General features: G+C 36.3%; 1 protein-coding gene across 1 annotated transcript; it reads left to right on the top strand.

The window, feature by feature from the left end:
- The first annotated feature begins 2,115 nt into the window (after positions 1 to 2,115).
- STY17 (ACT-like protein tyrosine kinase family protein) lies at positions 2,116 to 23,186 on the top strand. Its single transcript, XM_082891526.1, has 16 exons — positions 2,116 to 2,659; positions 2,848 to 2,962; positions 4,322 to 4,422; positions 4,574 to 4,693; positions 11,566 to 11,620; positions 13,336 to 13,446; positions 14,704 to 14,754; positions 15,737 to 15,912; positions 15,988 to 16,095; positions 16,609 to 16,682; positions 20,100 to 20,275; positions 21,180 to 21,275; positions 22,060 to 22,140; positions 22,240 to 22,293; positions 22,420 to 22,554; positions 22,778 to 23,186. The coding sequence occupies exons 1-16, from the start codon at positions 2,466 to 2,468 to the stop codon at positions 22,853 to 22,855; spliced, it is 1,725 nt and encodes a 574-aa protein (XP_082747652.1). The 5' UTR covers positions 2,116 to 2,465; the 3' UTR covers positions 22,856 to 23,186.
- The last annotated feature ends 609 nt before the right edge of the window (positions 23,187 to 23,795 follow it).

Genomic DNA, 23,795 nt, shown 5'->3' with positions numbered 1-23,795 from the left:
AATTACATAAAAGTAAAAAAAAATATATTTTCTATTTTTATTATGCCTGCAATTACTATTGATTGTGTGTATTTCTTTATTCAAAACTCTCAGACATTGTAAAAAAAATGATAAAAAATATTGACATCATCAAATAATTTAATGAAAATTTTAATTTTACACTTAAAACTTGTCCAATTATAAAAAAATTAAAAATTAAAAATATAATTTCTATTTTCTCTCTTTATTATTCCTACAATTACTATTGATTTAAATTTTTATGTTCCTTTTTTTCCCTCAAATCCCCTATATGAATTGCAATATTTTTCTTTGTAATTGGACACCATTTTAAAAGGTAAAATTAAAAATGTAATTAAATTATTTTTACAACAAATAAACAGAATAGGAAATATGTAATAAAAAATCAAACATTAAGTGAGGTTTTTACTATTTCATTAAACCATCCCTACCAAGTTCCCTTAGAAAGACAACATAATCATTGTCGGTACTAATAACAATGACGATTTTTCATTTGGATCCAAAATTAGTGATGAAATGAACAATCTCCTATCATGAAATAAATGATGAAGTTTGTGATCTTCAATGGTCAACTAAGCCTAAGCCATTATAATTTTCTTAAGAGCTAAAAAGGAAGATCATGGATTCAATTATCTTTAAAGAGAAAATTTGCTTAATTACAATTGTGGAGAGACTACTTTATAAGTGCTTTGCAAAGGTGTTGTGTTTGTTTGAGTTTTGATCTTGTTTTCAGAGTGACAAAATGGTGGTTAAATGTATAGATGGCGACCAAATGAAGTTAAGGTTGGTTAGCATGATGTGGTGGAAAAAGGATGTTGTGTTTAGTAAAATGGTGGTAGTGATGGCAGAGGTGGAGAGGATGTTTATATGCAGTGTATTATGGGGTGATTGGGGTATGACTTAGGTAGTGTTTGGTAGAATTTTCTAAATATGATTTGATAATAGAATTGTATTTTGAGTTTGTGAGTTTTGAAATTATGATTTGAGTGTGAAAAATTTGTTTGGTAAATGAGTTTTGAAAAGAGTTTGAATTGGGTGAGAAATTTTTGATGTGACATATAATATTTGATACAAAAACTTATAACTTATAACCAAACATACAACTCAAAATTCTATTCAAAACTCTAAAAAAAATTTAAAAATTTCGAAATTTTTTTATTTAAAATATAAAAAATAACAGGTGCTAATTGTAAAAAAAAATAAAAATAAAAAAATAAAACTGTTCCAGTCAACCGGTCGGACGTCTAGGAGGACAACTGATTCGTCCAAATTTTCTCACATTAGAAAGAGTTTTCAAAAGTGAGTATGGAATTAATTTTTGAAAACTCTAAACAAACAGGACACTCAACATAAGGGATAAAAATATATTTGAAGAAGCTAACCAAACACAATCTTAATTTTTTTATTTTTTTACATGTATAAGCCAATAAACGATTTATTTGATTTGTTATCAAACTCACACTAATCTCTATACAAATACAAATCCAACCTTCAGTGTGTAATACATAATTATCCAAATGTATGTACATGAAATGTTTATACGCAAATGCAATACAAGTGAAAGAAGAGTAGTAAATTTAACAAAATTCCGAATTTAACTTATTATAAAAATCAAAATTTTAGAATTATATATATATATATATAATTTAGAAAATGTTTGAGGGCCACAATTTTTGTGACCACAATAGCTCAAAATTGCCAAAATGACATCGTTTGGGCATGTTTTGCACTCAAAACGACATCGTTTTAGCAGTTTTGAGCCATTGTGACTACAAAAATTGTGGCCCTCTAACATTGTTGATATAATTTTTCAGTTCATTGCTATTTCCCATCTACTATCATTTTTTATATTTCATACTTAGACTTTATTTGGGAATAAATTATTTTAGTAATTTTTTTTAATAAAAAATTATGTAAAAAAATAAAAAGAGTGATGTGATAATTTATAATGATTTTTTTATTTTTTAACTAAAATACATAATTACCAAAGGAGACCTTAAAATAATCATATCATCTAATTTTAAAAGTTTTTAATTCCATTAATTTAGATGAAATCCACGATATACATAATTTTTTTAAAAAAAAAAATTAAAATTTGAAAATTAATTAATTTCTCCTGAAATAAAACAGTATGCTGTCTGGTTTCCTAGGAATTTAAAATGGAAGTACAAACCTATCACCTAATATGGACCCACCAAGTCAGGGTTCAGGGAAGCAATAAAAATATAAATACGCACTACGCGAACAAACCAATCCAATCCAATCCAATCCATCATCACATTCTCTCTCTTGATCGCTTGAAAACTACCATCCTCCTCCTCCTTCTTCAACGACACTCACTCACTCACTCACCATCTTCGAAGATTCTGAATCGAATTCCTACAAAACTACAAATCCAAACTCCAATTTCTTCTGATTTCAATTTGATTTGACTTTCTTTGATTTTAATGGCGATGGAAGACAACGAGAGTTGGGGTAGTAGAGCTGTGGATTCGTCGCCGAAGCAAAATCGACAGGACGGACAGAGACTCGAAGTCTTCAACGAAGTCCTCACTCGACTCCAACACTTGAATCACCAAGACGCCAATCTCCCTGGTTTCGAAGACCAACTCTGGCTTCACTTCAATCGTCTCCCTCCTAGGTATTCAATTCAATTCAATTCATTATCCTGTTTGGTTTACCTGAAAAAGACGGCGAAATTAAAATAATTGGATTACCTTCTCGTGTTCGCGATTTCCATGCTTCAAATCAAATCATGCGTGTTTATTTCAAATTGATTTGATCATATTCCTCTGTATCTGGGTGACGAGTTTGATTGGTGATGTGTAGATATGCATTGGATGTGAACGTGGAAAGGGCTGAAGATGTGCTCACGCACAAGAGACTACTTCATCTGGCGGAAGACCCTGCTGCTCGACCTGTATTTGAAGTTCGTCTTGTGCAGGTAACCAGAATTTAGATTTGTTTCATTGTCAATCTAGACCCCTTTTGCCGTAAATTCATTAGATGATGATCCTTGTATTTTCCTTCATCACCAGAAACAAATCGTGTCTTGTGGTGTGGTGGAATAGAGGTGATATAATTTATATTCAACCTACTCAGTGAGATGAGATGGCCTTTATAGTTACGCTATCTATCATCAATGGATAGTAATGCTTGTTTAGTGGGAGTAAATCTGTTGGCAGGGACAGTTTTTGTAGAATTAAAATATAATTCAATCAATTTTCTCTCGTTTATACAATACAAACTTCATTTCAGATTAAGTGTTGTTGACAGGCTTGTGCAAAAATTTGATTTCGTGATGTGAAAGAGGCCGGGGAAGATGTTGTTTAACTTACATCTAGAAGGGCTCCATCATTATCACATTCGTAGAGGGGTGGTTGTTTAATCAGTAAGTTGTATTTAACAATCTCCTGCTTCACCACCACCTATTTTTTATTCTTTCTTGTGTAAACTTTAACAAGAAAGAAAGTATTGGCTTTTGGGAAGAACCGTGATTCAAGATTTGATAATTGTTCCAAGTGGTTGGACAAAGGCTTTACTGAATTGATTGGGGTTTTTTATGGAACTTTGCATCCCTTTTTGATAGTCTAGAGTTCGAAAAATTTATAAACTTGTTTGATTGTATTCAGGTTTGTTGACCAGCAACTTGGCCAGATCTCTAGGCAATTTATATATTTTTTAAATTATTATTATTATTATTATTATTTTTTTTTTTTTTTTTTTTTTTTTTTGTGTGTGTGTGTGTGTGTGTGTGTGTGTGAGAGGAATGTTTTTATAGTTTTCTGTATTACCATGAGGGACTTTAAGATAAATTTGGTGACCTTAGGCCTCTCTCTTGATTTGGCTAGGATAAAGTTTTTTGCCCACTAGAAAAAATGCTCCTTTGTTATGTTGGCATTGGCAATGCAAACGCAAATTGCTCTAATAAATGTTGTAAAACACTGAAGGCAGACATTATCTTCATTAGTATCATAGTTGATCCACGTACTGTGCATGTACAAGACGTGTCTGTAAATGAAAAATATTTTTGTTTAGTGCCCAATTTCCATGGATCTGTATAGGACTTCATACTGTACCCTTTCGGATGTAAAAATGAATCCAAACCCATTTCTTTTTCGCTGCGGACTCACTGTCTTCTTCCACTGGCAAGCTCTGCAATCTCCATCCGTCCATCTCATGAATTGGCACAAGTATTTGTTCCTCTTAGCTTGATTTTTGGAATCTTGTAAGAGCTTTTGCCATCGATCTCAGTTCAATGTCTTGATGGCCTTATGTATTGGATTTGGATCCTCTTATGCAGGTTCATCCTACCTCTTGTGGAAATTCAGTTGACTCTAATCATTTGGATTCTCTAGTGAAAGAAGATGCTCAAAGTTATGCAAATCATTCTAGTAGACAGGGGTAAACTATGATATGATCTTGATTTGTTTTTTAGTCTTTTCAAACATCTATCAGTGTCACTTTCTGTGCTATGTTTGCTTTATTTCTTCATATCCTGGGTACCTTTTCTTTGCATTTTTTATTGAATTATGCTACTCTGTCTCTATTCCAGAATCCATCCACCCCCTACGTTTGGTTCGTCACCTAATCTTGAAGCTCTTGTACTTCAAGCTTACACGTCTGAAGTTGAAGACGGAGATAGTGTTGTTCATTCCACTGCACAGTTTTCCCGGTAAAACTTTGAAAAATTTAGCACTAGATCAAATGATTTCTTTGGTTTATTCATAAGCACCAAATTTAGTGTCCATGGTGTCATAAGTGACATTTTTTATACCCCTTACAAAATCTTGTTGAACTAAAGTTTATATTTATGTGCTGTAGGATGCTTTAATTGGTTATTGGTTGTCTGGTCTACTTTTATTTGAACAAATATATTAAGCTATCTACTTGGTATATTCAATTATTCTAAATTTTTTAGATTAATTTATGATATTTCAGTGGTAAATAATTTTTCATGTGGCCTTGCCCATTAACAATTAATTTTCCAAGTTTCTTCTGTTTGGAGACTACAATAATGATTAACTTCTTAAAGTGTTTCCTTCAACTTTATGGGAATTTTCTGGAGATCATTAGTTTGTCTTGGAATTTGACTTTAAGACTCAGAGAAAATAATTGTAGTCATAATTGTGGGGTCTATGGTGGTTATAAATGAACCAACTTAATGAATTGTTTTCCCCCATTATTTCTTCCTTTTCTTCTTTTATTCGCATGACACTATTATCAAGGTATTCGCTCACAGCTCCCCAAAAAAAATTTGGTCTCAAGGCCCTAGCATATCAATTCCCCATCTACCCCAACCCGTTAGTATTGGGTGATTTAACACAAGAAACCCATAAAATCAATAGAATTGTTTGGTTTTGATTGATTTTCTTAAAATTGAATTTTTTATTTTTCATGCTTTTTTGTTTTTAGTGATTTTTTTCTAATATTTTAACCAAATTTTTTACTTTTTGAAATGCACCTAACCTAGATGTTCTTAAAAAATAAGATATTTGTGAAAAAATATTTTTTAAAAATCAATAAATACACAAGAATACGAAAATATACTGAGTTCTTCTTTATTTTTATTTTTATTTTTATTTTTATTTTTTTATTTTTGGTATTTAGTGATTTTTAAAATTAAAAAAAAAATCACAAATATTATACTTTTTAAGTGTATTTATATTAGGTGTATCTAAGAACTAAAAAATTTGCTTAAAATATTAAAAAAATTCAGTAAAAACAAACAAATACGGAAAATTAAAAACTCAATTTTCAGAAAAGAAGAATAAACGGTTGCAATTTTTTGTTAATCCTTCAACCATCAACATTTTAAATCAATCGATTTTAGCTCTTTTCTAGAAGGTTTATTTTTACCTAATAGAACCTAAAAGCTTTCCTTGCCTTGAACCCATCAAAAAATCATCAATTGGATAGCGTTAGGAATAGAACATCATAAAGGGTGTTGAACAAAAATGATTTAAGTAGAAGTACACTAGAAGCTGAGATTACATCAGTTTGGCATTTGAGTGTCATGTGTACATTAGTACTCTCTATCTGTAAGATAGCAGAATTTTCTCATTTCATTCTTATAATTCTGTGAGATATGTTCGAAAGGCTATTGAGTAAGTTCATGGCAAAGGATATGCTCTATAAGTTCTTGTAGTACCTCGTCTCACATCGCTTGGGTTTGAAAAGTTTTTTGGCTATATGGGTGAGTTCGCATCCCTTCCTTGTAACAACGTATCTTAAAGCCATGAGAGTCTAACCTGAAGAGGACAATATCTTTATTGTATCAATTACTGCTTGAGACGGGGGCGATCCAATTGTTATCAAAGCAAGATTTGCCTCATGGTGTGTGGGCCATGCTATGCGGGACCATGTTGTATTGTATGTACCAAAGTGCTACTTCATGTAGTGGGGGCATGGGTGAGCCACCTCTTGAATCCCAGTGGGAATCATTGTGTGTTACAATTGGTATTAGAGCGGGACCTGTCTCCTGGTGTGTGGTCCTTGCTGGGTTGCGCAAGATCGTGTTGTACTGTACGGATAGAAGTACTACATCTACATCATGCAATGGAGACATGGTGTGAGCCACCCACCTCTTGAATCTTGCAGGGAATCATTAATTGTTATAATTGGTATTAGAGTGGGACCTGCCTTGTGTGTGTGAGCTATATTAAGTTTTATGGGGCCAATGTGTTATACAAGCTGAAATGTTGCATTGCGCAACGGAGGCGTGGTGTGAGTCACCACTTGAATCCGGTGGGATTCATTGGTCTCATGTGGATGTGTCGTCATGTTGTACCTTGTCCCACATCGCTTGGGTGGGAAAAGTTTTTGGGCTATTTGAGTTCGTTCAGATCCATTCCTCAAACTTGTGTTTTAAAGCCATGAGGACATAATCTAAAGTGGACAATATCATTATTGTTAGGGATGGAGGGGTTATAGTTGTTGTGCTGAAAGATTTGAAAGTAAATTCTTGGAATTTGGGTGTCTTCTTCAAATAATTTAAAACCACCCAAGTTAGAGAAACTCTCTCTCTCAAACGCAGTGTTCCTAATTATACATGAGTTTTTTACTCCATCTTTGTGGTATCAATACATAGGGGTTTAAATTGTAAAATGTGGGAACAAATTGAAAACTTGCAGCAACTTTCACAATGGATTCTGAACCACACACGTTGGTGCTGTTTCTTTTTATTTTTGCTTCTTGGTTTTGTTTTGTTTCTGTAGAAATATATGTATTATTGATTGATATTTTGATATTCTTGTCAATTAATATTCTGTCTATTACAAATAGTTCCTTATATAGATGTAGGTGTAGTGGATGGTGTGTAGTGGATGGTGATAGTGGTGTAGTGGGTTAGGTTTAGTGGAGTAGGTGAGGTGGTAGTGGTGTAGTGGGTTAGGTTTAGTGGAGTGGTTTAGTGGAGTAGGTGAGGTGGTAGTGGTGGTAGGTGATGGTAAATTCTAACAGCCCCCCGCAAACTCAAGGAGGATAGAAACGAACCAACTTGAGTTTGGAGAGAGTAACAAAACAAGAAAATACATAAAAATAAAAGAGGATAGGAGACACTGTATGGTCGTGTCAGACCATTGGTGAAGACACTAGATGGTGGTGTCATAACGTTGTAGAGGACACTGTATGGGGGTGTCATAACGTTGTAGAGGACACTGTATGGCGGTGTCAGACCGATGTAGAAGACAGTTTATGGGGTCATGTCGGACCGTTGTAGAAGACAGTTTATGGGGTCATGTCGGACCGTTGTAGCAGACAATGTTGTGACAGTTGTTGTGACAGTTTACGGAGTCTTGCTGGACCCTTGTAGAAACTAACCGGAATCAATGTCGGGACAGTTTACAGAGTCTTGTCGGACCCTTGCAGGAGCTAACCGGAATCAATGTCGGGACAGTTTACAGAGTCTTGTCGGACCCTTGTAGAAACTAACCGGAATCAATGTCGGGACAGTTTACAGAGTCTTGTCGGACCCGTGTAAAAACTAACCGGAATCTATGTCGGGACAGTTTACAGAGTCTTGTCGAACCCATAAAAAGTCGCACCCTCAAAAGGTGTGCCCAATCTTTCAAAAGGCGTGCCATCAAAAGGCGTGCCCAATCCATAAAAAGACGTGCCGGACATGATGGCGAGGCACGTGGGCGCCTTGGCTTGCGCGCCCGTTGGTCGGCTGGCGTCAAGAGGCGCGCGATGCGCGTGGCTGCCTTGGCTATTTAACCAAGGTGGATGCTGAGGTTGAGGCAGAGACAAAACTTGCTACAAAACCTCTGAAAAACTCTGCGGTTGCTGAGAGAGAAACTCTGTAATACGCTGTAATACTCTGTTGCCCAGAAAATGGCTTCGTCTTCCCGTGGACTGCTCACCCTCTTTCCCGACCTCAACGAGTCAACAAGAGAGATAACTGGTGCGGTGGCACTGGAACCTCAACCAAGCGCCCCGGAGTTTGCTCCGTTGAACTTTCCTATGCGGTCTGTGGAGCAAAGAATGGCAGTGCAGTCGGATGTGGAGGCCAATCAGTATACCTTGAAGTCATGTGTGGAAACCATGACTGCGGTTACAAATTTGTCGAACCGGCTGCAGAGTAGGACAAATGAGGTGCAGCAGTTAAACGCCCATCTGGCTCTGCTCCAACGCATGTATAAGGATGCGCGAGCAGAGATAAGTGTGCTAAAGGCGGAAACCAAGGAGCTGAAGCGGAAGGCCAGTTTTATGTTCCGATTTGGAGGGCCGCCATATGCTGCAGTGGAGGAGCAGGGAGTAGTGATCATGCCCAGTGGAGTGGGAAACACGGAGGCAACACCGGCAAGGGCCGCCCAGGACGGAGGCAAAAAGAAGAGACCGGCGGCAGAGTAGGTCGGTGGGTGGCCGTCTGCAGAAAAGAAAACAAAGCTGTTGTTGTGGATGTTTGTTGTTGTTGTTGTTGTTGTTTTTTTTTTTTTTTTTTTTTTTTGTGTAAAATGTGGATCGGGGTTGATCCCGATATGAATAAAAATGAGTGTATTGTGCAAATTTGTAAATTGGTTGCAATTTTTTTTTTTTTTTTTTTTTTTTAATAAAGTGAAAAAAAAATAATAATAAAAGAAAGAAATAATAATAATATATTTAAAAAAATAATAATAATAATAATATGTTTAAAAAGTGGGGCGGTGGAAAATGATGATTTTGGGTGTGAATAAAATATTTGATGTGTCTATGGAGGTGGAGTACCCACGTGAAATATCTTGAGGCATGTGGGGTGATTATTAGAGAGAGAGAGTGACAGTGTGTGCTATGTCCCCCCTGTGTTGTTTGCTTTTTTCTTCTTTATTCTCCTCAAGAGAATCTAGGTACTTGAAAATCTTTGAGTCTTCCTCGCTCAAAAGATCACCAAGTGCAGGATGACTCAAGAAAGCGGTCAACCAAAAGTCAGGAATAGAATTGATGATCTCATTCCGTTTAACATAGACAGGCTTGCGGATCTCATTATACTTCTGCTCTACTTCCAAAACTTTCTCGCTAGCTTCTTCATTAAACTTGTCGAGGTCGTCTTGGACCTCCTGCAACTTTTCGATCGAGAGGACAAGGTCAGTGTCAATGTGATCGGAATGTTCGTCCTGAGTTCTATCGGCGACCTTCGATTTCTTGCCGCGGTCAGCTACCATTTTGGGTGGCCAAAAACCTAGCCCGGAAGGAGTCTCTCTCTCTCTCTCGGGGAATGGAGACCTACTGGATGGGAGCAGTGGCCACGGCTGCGGCGCTGCAGGAGCGGCTTCAGCAAGCCATAATGAACGGCGGCGACGGAGAGGAGTAGGCCGGCGAGACGCTGGGCGACGGTTCTGGGGGGTTGCGCCGGAGAGAAATGACAAGCGAAGAGCACTGACGGCGAGTAGAGAACCAACGCCGGAAAGTCTAACGGCGGTGACAGCAAGGCAAGTAGCGCGGTGGCGCCGATCGGCAAGGTAAGGAAGAAGGCCAACAGGGTACGAAACAGATGAATGAAATGAGATGTTTTGTGAGGTGTGAATCAGGTCTGTTTGAGATTTGATTATGTAACAGGTTAGGGTCCGGCGGGCGGTGAAGGCAAGGTTGCCGCCCGCCGGAAGGTGAAGCTCACCAAGAGCTAACCTATAGCTCTGATACCATGTAGAAATATATGTATTATTGATTGATATTTTGATATTCTTGTCAATTAATATTCTGTCTATTACAAATAGTTCCTTATATAGATGTAGGTGTAGTGGATGGTGTGTAGTGGATGGTGATAGTGGTGTAGTGGGTTAGGTTTAGTGGAGTAGGTGAGGTGGTAGTGGTGTAGTGGGTTAGGTTTAGTGGAGTGGTTTAGTGGAGTAGGTGAGGTGGTAGTGGTGGTAGGTGATGGTAAATTCTAACAGTTTCTTTCTTTTCTTACTTTTTTGTTATTATTATTTTTAAATCACTAATTTCATAGCATGAGAAGGGCTTCTTTTCTTAGGGGGAGCAGGTAAGCTTCATAGCTTTCATAAAACTTATATTTTATTTGACTGTTAATTTCATTTATTTACTTAATCATTTTAAGTACTTGGCTAGGCACTAATTTTGTTATATAGGCTCAATTATGATAGGAAATAAGAGACTAGTGATGGTGTTACTTATAGAAATAAAATAAAATAGAATGTGATAATTGGAGAAACGTTTCTGTTATATTGTATAAGTTACGTATACTTCAAAGAAAATCCTAAAGAAGGCTGTATGACTAGTAATGCTTTACTGGAAAGAAAGTTAGGCACCTAATATAGAAAGTGTTTGAAAAATGAGTGTGACAAAATGGGATGCTTAGGTGAATGTGTGGTAAAATGAGTAAGGATAGAGCTAGGAAGTGAAGAATTTGTGAGACAGTTAGCATCCGATGGTGATAAATAAGAGAAAACAGCTGAGATGGTTTGGCAGTCTGCAGTAGAGACCAATATTCGCATTAGTAAGGAAATTATAATGTCTGCATTAAGGGTAATGTTAGGAGAAGAGGAAGACCAATATTAACATGAATTGAGAGAGTAAGGAAAAACATGGTAGCATGCTATTTACCTGAAGTTATGGTGATCTAGGATTCTTGTAACTGATCCCAACAAGTTGGGATAAGGCTTAGTTAACTCAAGTAAATGCATGCATCAAACCACTAAGCTAACCACTCGAGGAGAAGGTGCCATAGTTGCATTTGAAATGTAGTTTACTGTGGGATTTTATTGTTCTATTCTTTTTCGTTTTTTTTCATTTTCCTTCATTTGTATTCTATTTTGTTTAATTTCTTGTAGTATTGCTGCACAAAATAGTATGAAAAAGTTGGATAAAATAAGTTGAAGTTTCTAGGTAAAGATATAGAAGAATGCTGCTGTCCTCCTGTTCTATTTTCCAACCTCAGATTCTTCATACTAAAATTGATTGCTTTTAGAAGGATGACTATTTACTCGATCCTTTCTTTAGCTGTTCAGAAAAGGACATTAGCTGTACTTCTGCATTGTGTACATTATGTTTTATTAAGGTTGAAACATATTACTCCTGTTCAAATGACATTTTAAACTGTTTGTCATGCAGGCCAATGCACGAGATCACTTTTTCAACAGTAGACAGGCCAAAGCTCCTTAGTCAGGTAGTTGTCTAAGTTTTTCCTTTATTGCTATGTGTTACGAAATTAGTGATGGATAATTTTCACATCTTTACATGTTTCTTCAAATATGCAATTATTTATTTCTTGCATTGAACAAGGATATCCCTAGCAAAAGTACATGCATAAGTATATTTATGTATATATATATATAAATAACTTAATATATATCTATGTGTATAACTGAAATATGATTTGCTTTAAACTTTCAAGCCATGTAAAGAAGCAGCCAATATATTTGAACATTCACCATGGTTCTGGCTGTTGATGTTTATTTTATTTTAGATAATTTATGCATTGGAGCCCCTTTTGTGCACATTGTAGCAGATGCTATCTTGTACTTAAGAACAATGATGTAGAGAATTGTCTCCTTTAAGGTGGTGATTGGAGTAGAAGTTTGAATGTCAGTTCAAATCATATGAGTCATGTACTGCCCAGAAATAAACGTGACTAGATTTCTTTCACATCCATTTATTACTGTTTGTCTCTCCTTCTAGCTTATGCCTAGACAGGCAGAGAAATGGAAAAAGTCTGTTTTCTCCTATCTTATAGTTTGCTTGTTTAGATTTGAACTACCTTCCGTAGCTTTATTTCTATCTTAATGTAGTTCAAAACTATGTTTTGGTAATCTAGTTTGAAACTTCGAAAAATAAAAAAATGAAAGAATGTTGATAATGATTTTTCACTAGATTACCCAAATTACATGAAACGGGCTAAAAGTTTTGCCTGTGCAGAGCATAGAATTTATTATTATTATTATTTTTTATTTTATCTGGTCTTGTGCTAGACTGAAAATTCTATCTAGAATGGTCCAATGTGGATGGAGATTGACAACTTTACTGTCAACTGCTTGTACCATACAACAATAGGTATTTAAATGATTTGTCAGATAGAACCGTAATGTTGTGCTTTTAATGTAGTTGAGAGTGACTATGTACTAGTGGTTTGTCAAATATGTAAAGTACTTTTATTTTCATATGATACTATAAAAGGAGGATCTGGGCCTATCAAGGTTAAGCTCTCTTGGATGCTTTTTCACCTCTTCTGTATTTTCTTCCTAATATCAGAACACATATCATAGTAGGAAATCCCTATGGTTGAATCCTGTCAATGTAATATCATTATACAATCACATGCCGGGTCTAATCATGAGAGGGAGTTTGGCCATATGTGGCTGGGCATGTTGATGATAAAAACAATTACATTAACTGCTTGCTAAGAACTTTAGCTTTCTAAAGTAGTTGGTTGTTTGACACATGCATTTCCTATTTTTTCTTGAACAATCGATGATAGTTATTAATTTTGCAAATTGGCATTCTGGAACATGATAACTTGTTGCAATATAGATGCCATTAATTTGTTTTTGTCAAAGTCATGCATTAAAAATTTGACTTTCAGACCGTCTCCAACTCAATTGAGGATTTTGTTCATGGATGCATATATAATTGTGTAGGAGGATGATGGGTAGTTCGTTAGTTTGTGGAGCTTTTGTATGCCTTACATGTACTTGTGTTTTACAGCATTTGTTGTGCTTGTATCATTCATTGTTTCTTTAAACAAATGAAGAAAAGAAAACAACAAAAATAAGAGAAGTGAATTACAATACTCTGATAGAGCTGTTAAATTGGGACTGAATCCATTATGACATGCTAAAGTTTCTCATTCAAGATTGTGATATCTTTATTATGTTAAGCATCCAGTTGACTTCCTTACTTTCTGAGATTGGACTGAACATTCAAGAAGCGCATGCCTTTTCAACTGTTGATGGCTTCTCCTTAGATGTCTTTGTTGTTGATGGTTGGCCTCATGAGGTATGGTCTCCTAAACATCCTCTGGGTACCTGACATGGGAAAAACATTTAGCCATTCATGATGTGCAAATTTCTGGTTATTGATTTCTTGGATGTATAAATTGTTCCTTATTGTTTAGTCTTTTGTGGGGTTTTGCATTTGTGTGTATGTGTGCGCATGTGTTCTGTCTAATTATTCCTAGTTATATATTTGAAGTTTTTGTCCATATGTCATACTTCTAGCGGTGGGTTTTTGTTGGAAATGGATTTTATTTGCAATTCATTTTGTTTTCTTAGTGACTAAAGGAAACATTTAAAAATTTTGGATATCATATTCTTGGAAAATGCTATGAACCCCAAATAATCTACCAAATATTTTTCCAAATCTCTCACATGGATGCGGGACCCACACAAACCTACATGTGTGTGGGTCCAGCACCCATGTGAAAGGTTTGGTAAAATATTTGATAGATTATTTGGGATCCCTAACATTACTCCATATTCTTTTCTTTATCTCTAGGTTTTTTTATTATGCTTCAGGATCAAAGGTAAAGGTAGTTGTTCTGGAGCAATGCACTCAGGTATAAACACCAGTGTCTATCCCACTTCTGGTTGAAGACAATGTTGAATATCTTTGCATCATGTGCAAGTGGAAAAGCTGATAAATTTGTTCCTGATGGATGGTGAATTCTAGAAATAACAGAAAGAACTGTGGTGGGCAAGCATTTTTCTGTTTCAGTATTATATGGTTTCAAATTCCATTTTGGTGGTAAATATGACATTTCTGAGGACATGAGATGCCGCTGTGCCTAAATTAAACTCGACAAATATCCTATTCCATTGAGGTTATTATTTTGTGGTATTGTTGAAAAAAAAGTTTGGGTTCAGCACACTGAAGTAGAAGAAGTCATTTCAACTGGATTTTTAAGATATGCAGATTTTTTAATTTTTTTTATAAGTGAAAATATGTAGAATTATGTTAACATGTTCTTTATTTTTGTTTTATATGCTGGCCAGTTGCCAAATGTGATGGCCTTTTTCTCTTTTCCGAACTAATGAAGTGTACATTATAATAGCTGTTGATAATTTGTTCTCTGTGAACTCATACTAGTAATCTGAACTTTTCTTGGTTTTGGTGCTCTTAACTCTCTTCTTTTTAAGAGATAGAGGCAGACAATAATATTTTGCCTTCTATCTGTCTCTATCTCTGTCTCTGTCTCTGTCTCTCTCTCTCTCATGACATTTTATACTGATTAAATTCCATTTTGGTGACATTTAGGAAACTGAGCAGCTTAAAAATGCACTGGAAAAGGAAATTCTGAAGTCCAAGGTAGTTATCCTCCACCAGGATTATGTTTACAATGACAAGTCCGTTCACAAATGTTGCATGTAGAGTCTATTTGTTCATTATGAATGCTTTCTGCTGATAAAGCTGGTGAATTATATTTATTGATTCTATTGATGCTAAAATTACACTTTTTTTTATAGTTGTTTAGCTCTAAAAGCAAACATCAATTTATGTTCTTTACCTGTTTTTGTTCTATTGCTTTTGATGCTCCACAGTAACTCATGTAAATGTTTATATATATATATATATATTGCCCCTTTTATTTGTTTTTCAGCTAGGGTTACATGATTTGAACTTTTTACTGCTACTAATAATAATAATCTGTCAGAAATGAAAAATATCCAATGTTGCTGGAGAGCTGAGGACTTACTGCTTTATTGTACTCTTATGTGTTGTCTCATGCGCTAATAATTAACCTAAGAGTTATAGAGAAATCTCGTATCTAAATGGCATCTTCAGTTTTTTGACTTGTTCTGCTTTCAATTTTGTATGACAAACATCAAACTTTAATAAAGATAGATCTCAAAGCCATATTGACTTATATTTTCCATATTTGTGTCTAGCAAATCTCCAGCTTTTATTATGTTGTGCATGGTTTCAAAGAATATTTGAATTATTGGAGTGGAATGGCAAAAAAAGATTCACGTAGCCAACCCTAGTTGATTGGGACGCAGGCTTAGTTTGCTTTGGTTCGTAAACTATTAGACATTATCTTTCTTTCTGACTTTTTCGTTAGCTATTCCCACCCTCTTCCCCATTTTCTCAAGAATGCCTAATTCTGTTTTTGTTTTTGATTTTTGGGTTAAATCTGGTTGATATTTGAAATACACAGCCATTGATAGACCTATTACAGAGCTTAATTAATCATATTTCACTTATGTTTCTGGATCTGTAGTTCATCTGTTTTAATTACCATGTATTATGCATCTATTTGTAAATGAATTTTTTTGTAAATATTCTGCAGGATAAAATTTGTTCAAATCAACATGCATTGTTTCCTATCATCGAACCTAGCCAAGTGCAATCTATATCCTCTACTGATTATGTGAAAATACCTACTGATGGAGCTGATGTCTGGGAAATTGATGCTAGCCTGCTGAAATTTGAAAGCAGCGTTGGATCTGGTTCATTTGGTGATCTGTGAGTTTTGTCACTCTCAACCTATTTCTGATTGTGTCTGAGCTGTCAGTATATCATATCATTTGTCTTCTTCAGGTATAAAGGCACATACTGCAGTCAGGAGGTGGCTATCAAAGTCCTCAAGCCTGATCTTGTGGATAAAGATATGCTGAGAGAGTTTGCCCAGGAAGTGTTCATTATGAGGTCTGTTAGATTAAACCCTTTTAGGTGTGGCAGGCACCATTTATTTTTATTTTTGTCAGGCACGAGTTAGTTCAGCCTTTTCTAAAATTGATAGTGAAAGGAGTGTTCTTTTATGCTTCTAGAGGCTGTGCCCGAATGTAGTAAAATTTTTCCAGCATATCTTCCTCATTATTGCATAGGCAGTCACTTTGCTGGATTCTTCATTGTCCAGGTCAAATTTTTCAAAATTTTTAGGCTTCTTTGTTGCAGGGGTATTCAATTATTTAATCAATTATGTATAAAGTTCATCTGGGTCCAAGTGAAGAGGCTGCTTACTGTTTCTTGGCATGCCTTCAATCTGGACTGAAATGTGGTGATTTTATAGACAACCTGAGATAGATTTGAAGTTTTGGGTTTGTATTGCTAAAATTGGATTGTTCCTACTTTCCTGGAGATTGTTCTGGTTGGAAGAAGCTGACATTAAGAGAATTCTGCCTGTTCTTGTTTTTTTACAACTTATTTTGGTTCTTGCAGGAAAATTCGGCACAAGAATGTTGTACAATTCATAGGCGCATGCACACGAACTCCAAACCTGTGCATTTTGACTGGTACTTCCAGTGAAATTTTTATTTGTGTAATGCTATATGCTATTCTTAGGTGATAATATGCATCACTATAAGGTATATTATGTTGTTGGAAAGTACCGTTATTCCGAATTGGAATTAATCCATGTTAGAATTTACCTACACCTACCACCACCTACTACCACACCTACTACACCTACCACCAATTTACCCTCACCTACTCCTCACCTACTACCCAAACCCTCTCCTATATAATGAGCCACTCTGATTTGTAATAGAAACATCAATACAACAATCAATAATACAATTCTCTATTTCTCTTTATACATCAATTTTAACATGGTATCAGAGCTATAAGATTTAAACCTGTATTTTTTTCTCACCGGCGGGCAGCTGGCCGGCACCTTTGCCTTTGCTGCCCGCTGGAATTTTCTACACAACCTCCTTGCCATACCTCGAAGCCGTCGCAAATTCATCCCTGATTTCAGCAGCAACCTCTTGAAGGTCTCGTGTGCCTCGAGCCGATAATGAGGTCAAGCTACTTAACTTGGCGGATTCGGCATCATGAATTGATGCCCCATCTACTTCAAAAGTAACCCCTTTCTTCCTCATAGACCCATGTTCTGACTCGATTGTATCGGAACTTCCTTTATCCTCTTTCACATCACCAGCATGTGTTGCTTCAAAATATTGTTCTTCTGGTACTTCTCTTGAAGTCCCCTCATTGTCTGGTACTTCAGCCACATTTTTATTTTCCATATCCAAAGGTCATCTTTTTTTAGAACTTTGCCGCCCCGCCAATCTCTCTGCAAGTATACAATCATTCGCAGTCTCTCTCTGTATAGCGACTCGGCATTGAAATCGAGTCTTCAATCTCAGAAATTCCAAAAAAAAAAAAAGCCCTCTTTTTGATACATTTGGTCACCGATTCGATCAAGAAACAGTGCGAAATTGATTTTTGGGGAGAATTGGAATTGTGATTGATTAATCGCTGCATGAACGATACAGGGGGGAGAGGAATCGGATCGATTGCTCAGAGAGTAGGATCAGAACACTGAGCACACAACATGTCTGCCATAGTGTGCGGGAAGAGATCATCCATCTTCGAAGACCTCCCATCGTCTCCGCCCGTATCTAAGAGAATTCGCTGTTCCTCTTCGTCGCCGGTTCGATTCTCTCCTCCGAGGCCAACCACCGGCTCTCCGTTTAATTTATCGTCGTCTCCATCGCATTTATCGGCCCTTGACTAGAGTCTAATACGTTCTCCTTGGCGACCCTTCACCATTGTTCTTCTCTGAGCTGCACAACACAGTTGAGAGAGAGAAAGAGAGAGATTTGTGGTAGCTCTGGATCTGGATCTGAGATGTGGTAGATCGAGACTCCATCATCATCACCGCCTATTTTGATGACGACAAAACGCTCATCTACTTCCACTTCTTGGATCACTTCTTTTGGAATGTCTTTCGGTTGTGGAGCCCTATAACAGTGTCCTCTCAACCCAAACGTTGCTGTGTTTCTGGACAATGAGGCCATCTATGACATTTGCCACAGACCTCTCTCTCCCTCTCGGGTTGCATTTTGAAGCCATTCGCACACCCTATCCAGCACATACACACACGGCTCACTCTCATCTCTCTCTAGCTGGGTCTCTCTCTCCATAGACACGCACACAGAAATCCACCACTCACCCATGTGACCCACGCTGCTCAGATTCTCCAACCTGTTCCCCACTCCACTTTTCTCTTTTCGTTTCTTTTTATTTTTCTATTCTCTACTGATTTGAATATCACCTTCTTTTTTTTTCCTTTTTTTTTTTTTGTAAAAAAAAAAAAAAAAACAAACAAACAAACAAACAAAAAAAAAAACAGAGACGAAGACGACTTGCACACCAACCTCTTTTTATTCATGTCAGGGCTCACCCCGTTCACCATTTTACATCAAAAAAAAAAAAAAAAAAAAAAAAAAAAACACACCAACAAAACAACCACATCCACAGTGGGATTTTCCCTTCTCTACTCTGCCGCCTGTCTTTTCTTCTTGCCTCCGTCCTGGGCGGCCCTTGACGGTGTTGCCTCAGTGCTTCCTAGTCCACCGAGCACGTTCACTCCCTGCTCCTCCACTGCAGCATATGGAGGCCCTCCAAATCGGAACATAACGGTGGCCTTCCGCTTCAGCTCCTTGTTTTCCGCCTTTAGCACACTTATCTCTGCTCGCGCATCCTTATACATGCGTTGGAGCAGAGCCAGTTGGGCGTTTAACTGCTGCACCTCATTTGTCCTACTCTGCAGCCGGTTCGACAAATTTGTAACCGCAGTCATGGTTTCCACACATGACTTCAATGTATACTGATTGGCCTCCACATCCGACTGCACTGCCATTCTTTGCTCCACAGACCGCATAGGAAAGTTCAACGGAGCAAACTCCGGGGCGCTTGGTTGAGGTTCCAGTGCCACCGCACCAGTTATCTCTCTTGTTGACTCGTTGAGGTCGGGAAAGAGAGTGAGCAGACCACGGGACGAAGAGGCCATATTCTGGGTAGCTGAACGGGAAGACGAGGCCATGTTATGGGTTGCTGAGTTTTTTCAGAGAAGGGTTGGATCCAGAGTATTTACAGAGTATCTCTCTCAGAACACAAAGAGTTTTTTCAGAGGTTTTTTAGCAGTTTTTTTTGCCTCGGCCTCAGCCTCTGTCTTATAGCCGAGGCAGCCACGCGCATCGCGCGCCTCTTACCAACAGCCGACAACACGGGCGCGCAAGCCAAGGCGCCCACGTGCCTCACCATCATGTCCGGCACGCCTTTTGATGAATTGGGCACGCCTTTTGATGGCACGCCTTTTGAAAAATTGGGCACACCTTTTGAGGGTGCATTTTTTAAGGGTCCGACAAGACTCTGTAAACTGTCCCGACATTAATTTCGATTAGTTCCTTTATGGGTCTGACAAGACTCTGTAAACTGTCCCGACATTGATTCCGGTTAGCTCCTTTACGGGTCCGACAAGACTCTGTAAACTGTCCCGACATAGATTCCGGTTAGTTTCTACACGGGTCCGACAAGACTCTGTAAACTGTCCCGACATTGATTCCGGTTAGTTTCTACAAGGGTCCAGAAAGACTCCGTAAACTGTCACAACATTGTCTGCTACAACGGTCCGACATGACCCCATAAACTGTCTTCTACATCGGTCTGACACCACCATACAGTGTCCTCTACAACGTTATGACACCCCCATACAGTGTCCTCTACAACGTTATGACACCACCATCCAGTGTCTTCACCAATGGTCTGACACGACCATACAGTGTCTCCTATCCTCTTGTGACTGTTGTTCCAGCATTATGGTCTGTTATAAGTTATAACCTTGTGTGAAATTCTAAGTGATAATTCATCCTTGCTATGAGGAAAATAATCACTTTTTGATGATCCTGTTTCTGTCTTATCAGAGTTCATGTCCAGAGGAAGTGTTTATAACTTTCTGCATAAACAAAAGGGTGCATTTAAGCTTCCTGTTCTACTCAAAGTAGCACTTGATATTTCCAAGGGAATGAACTATTTGCATCAAAATAATATTATCCACAGAGACCTGAAGACTGCCAATCTACTAATGGATGAGAATGAGGTAAAAGGCTCTTGGAAGTCTTATATGATTGATCCTTTTGTTAATCGTCCTTTCAATTTTATTTTATATACACATTTGAAAGTGAACTTTTATATTTGTTCTCTCTCTCTCTCTCTCTCTCATGGTCTTTACTCTTGAGTGAATTCCAAGTTTTAATTTTAGTCAGACCTCATGTATGATAATTTTTCTTCTTACAAGTTTCATGTTTGTCTATTTACTTTCACTTTGTATTCATACAGATATTTTTCTTTCTGTCCATGGTGATTTTATCATTACATTGGCATTTTTTTTTCTCCTTTCTACTTTTAAAATGTATTATAATTCTGCCATTTTTGAATTTTATGCCGATTTTTTTGCTTTTGTATTATAGTTTCAATCGTATCGCTTTTCAAATCGCTCTTCCTAATTTGCTTATATTTTGTAGCATTGTAATAATTTCGATACTTTTTTTCTTTTAGAGTTGAGATCAGTGTTTAGGTTTTGCTCCATCTTTTTCTGTCTTATATGTAAATTCAAAGAAAATACAATACTATAGTGATTGATTACAGTAGTAATAAACCAGTTGCTTTTGCTATACATATGACCTGCCCTTTGAATGGTCTGAATACATTCATATTTGGCAATTCTTAAAATTCAAAGGCCGGTTGGTGTTTTGAGTAATGTTGATTGTTTGTTACATGTAGACATTATAATGTCAGTTGTGCAAATTTGTAGCATCTGTCTGAGTTGTGGCCATAGGAAATATGTTTTGCATATTTTGGTGAGTTCATTTGTCAAAATCATGCAGACATCATTTGAAAGTGGCCAAGCGGACATCATTTGAAAGTGACCAATTCTTTACTGAAACATTGTGCTAAATCTCTTGAATTTTATTTAAATTTGAAAGTGGCCAATTCTTGGATAGGTTGTTAAGGTTGCTGACTTTGGAGTTTCAAGAGTGCAAGCTCAATCTGGAGTGATGACTGCAGAAACTGGAACATACCGTTGGATGGCTCCTGAGGTAAGCATGTTTTCATACATTGAGCCTGGACTTTCTGTCACTTCCAATGCATAACCTTTTTGTTTTTTTGTTTTTTTGGCTGTGTATGTTACTATAAGTTCCTTGCTGAAAAGTCGCTACTAATTGTAGTTGTATCATGATTCATTAGTAGCTTGCCATACATTGTTGGTGCCGAGAACTGTTAATGGTCTTGGCTACGTAAGCATGTTACTAGGACTTTCTTGCTGGCCAATATTGAAGCTGTTCCGTCATTGTCTCACCATGTATTTTTGGTGCCAAGACCTGTTAAAAATTATGTTGAAATGGAACCTCTTTTTTGTTTTTCTTCTTTCTTCTGCTTCATTTTCTTTTTAATTTTTTTAGTGGATTATGATATGATACCTTTATATTTTATGTTCCAGAGCATTGTTGCAGCATTTTTAACACTTGTAAATAAATGGTTTTGGTGTTGAGTATGTGTACCCAAAATTGAATTTATTGTGGCTTATTTAGTTATGGTTAGCTCCATTTTCTATTTGCTGTGACCTTCTTGGTGTCGTATGTACTTTATTCATGTCTTATCATAAAAATGTTGTTTTCATTGTTATCAATAAATTCCTTGTCAACAATGGATAATTCTCTTTAAAATATCTGTTTGTAGAAATCTAAGGCCCATATGGTTTTTCAAATATCTTTGATATATAGAATCCTGTTGTCTGCTTGTTTTTTGAATGTGTGTGTTTGTAAAGCACCTTCGTTGTTGTAATAGAAACTCTGTCGATAAAATGGTATTTATGCATTGAAGGTCATTGAACACAAACCGTATGATCACAAGGCTGACATTTTCAGTTTCGGAATAGTGCTATGGGAACTTTTAACAGGAGAAGTAAGCCTTTCTGTGTTTTGTTCTCATTTGTAGTTCTGTTGGTATCATCATCATCATAGTAACCATCTTTACATTGTATGATATTACTCAATATGCCAGCTTCCATACTCGTACTTGACACCTTTGCAAGCAGCTGTTGGTGTTGTACAAGAGGTATTGGTTTTTTCTTTTTCTTTTTTTCTTTATTTTTTTTATTTTTTTTTTCTAAGTAAAAATATCTAAATTCAGTAGTGGAGATTTTAGGAAATGATAACTCACTTTTGTTGAAATTGTTATCAGGGTCTGCGGCCTACAATTCCGAAGCACGCTCATCCAAAGCTTGCAGAACTGCTAGAAAAGTGCTGGCAACAAGATCCAACTCTAAGACCCAATTTCTCTGAAATTATAGAGATTCTGAAGCAGATTAGCAAGGAGGTAGGTCACTTGCCTGGGATAAGTTTGCTCTACATTGAACCATAGTTTTAAATAACGGTATCAATTTATGTATCGGTGTTGGCAACACGGTTGTATATCAGCCAATATGAGACAATATTGCCCTGATATATCAATAAATAATAATATCGAAAGTCCAAAATTTCAATACGACAAGACAATATGTAATGGTTGATATTTAAAACCCTAGACATTGTTGAAACAGGTTGGAGATGATGGAGAGGGGCACAAGGATAAATCAATAGGCGGATTCTTCTCAGCACTCAGAAGGGGCCATCACTAAAGTCCGGAATATATGATCCTGTGGGCCATTTTCCAAATTTCAATTCCATTTTCTCATGTTGATCAGCTCATTTGTAGTTTTAACTTGTATTTTTATTTTATTTATAATATAGGAGCTTACCTCGTAAATTTTGTGTATTTAGGTTTCTTTCTTTTTCATTTAGATTTTTTTTGTCCCCATCGTAATTTGTTTCATTGCGCAAGTTGCACCATATGTTGAAATGGCTGAGTATGGTTGTAACACGAAAAATGTTTGAGAGCTTTAAATTGGGAGCACTGAAGGAGCTCTAGAGAGTGGGTTCCACTAATTGATATAATGTTTTGATCTTAAATTTTTTTTTTCTCTTTTTTTCTTGAATTTTCACCTTATTAGTGGTCTATTAGTGTTCCCAAATTAGTGGGATGTATCATTGTTGATTGTAACACTGTCCATGTCTCTGCCACACACAGTAAAATATATAAAACCTCATATATTTTATGTTTACTTGGGGAATGAAATGATAAGGGTAAATTACATCACTGGTCCTCTAATTCCTTTAATTTGAGCAAAATTTTATTGGTAAAATTGCAAATCAATTGAGTTTTCACAAAATATTTACAAATTTATGAAAAAGTTTATAACTTTAATTATTAAAGTTTATAATACTTATCATTGATTTGATTTTTTTTTTTTTTTTTTTGAAAACCTACCTTGAATTGCAATTTTTTCAATTTTATTTTGGTTGTCATAGTTTCAATTTGAATAATTTGATCTCTATACTTTTAATTTTGTTGTAATGTTCCTATGTCCTGTAGTGTCAACATTTTGAGCAAAAAAATCACGTGCAAAATTAGAAGGATCAAAGTAAAATTGAAAATAAATTATAAATATTACTTATGTAATATATTTATTACTTCAATGATCTCTATAGTTTGTTTTGAATTTGATTTTGATTTATTTA

Source organism: Camellia sinensis, chromosome 1, assembly GCF_055761805.1.
Source record: "Camellia sinensis isolate YWXY chromosome 1, ASM5576180v1, whole genome shotgun sequence".
In the NCBI taxonomy this organism is placed as follows: domain Eukaryota; kingdom Viridiplantae; phylum Streptophyta; class Magnoliopsida; order Ericales; family Theaceae; genus Camellia; species Camellia sinensis.
The sequence above is the reverse complement of the archived record's forward strand: the minus strand, read 5'-3'. Positions and strand labels throughout refer to the sequence as shown.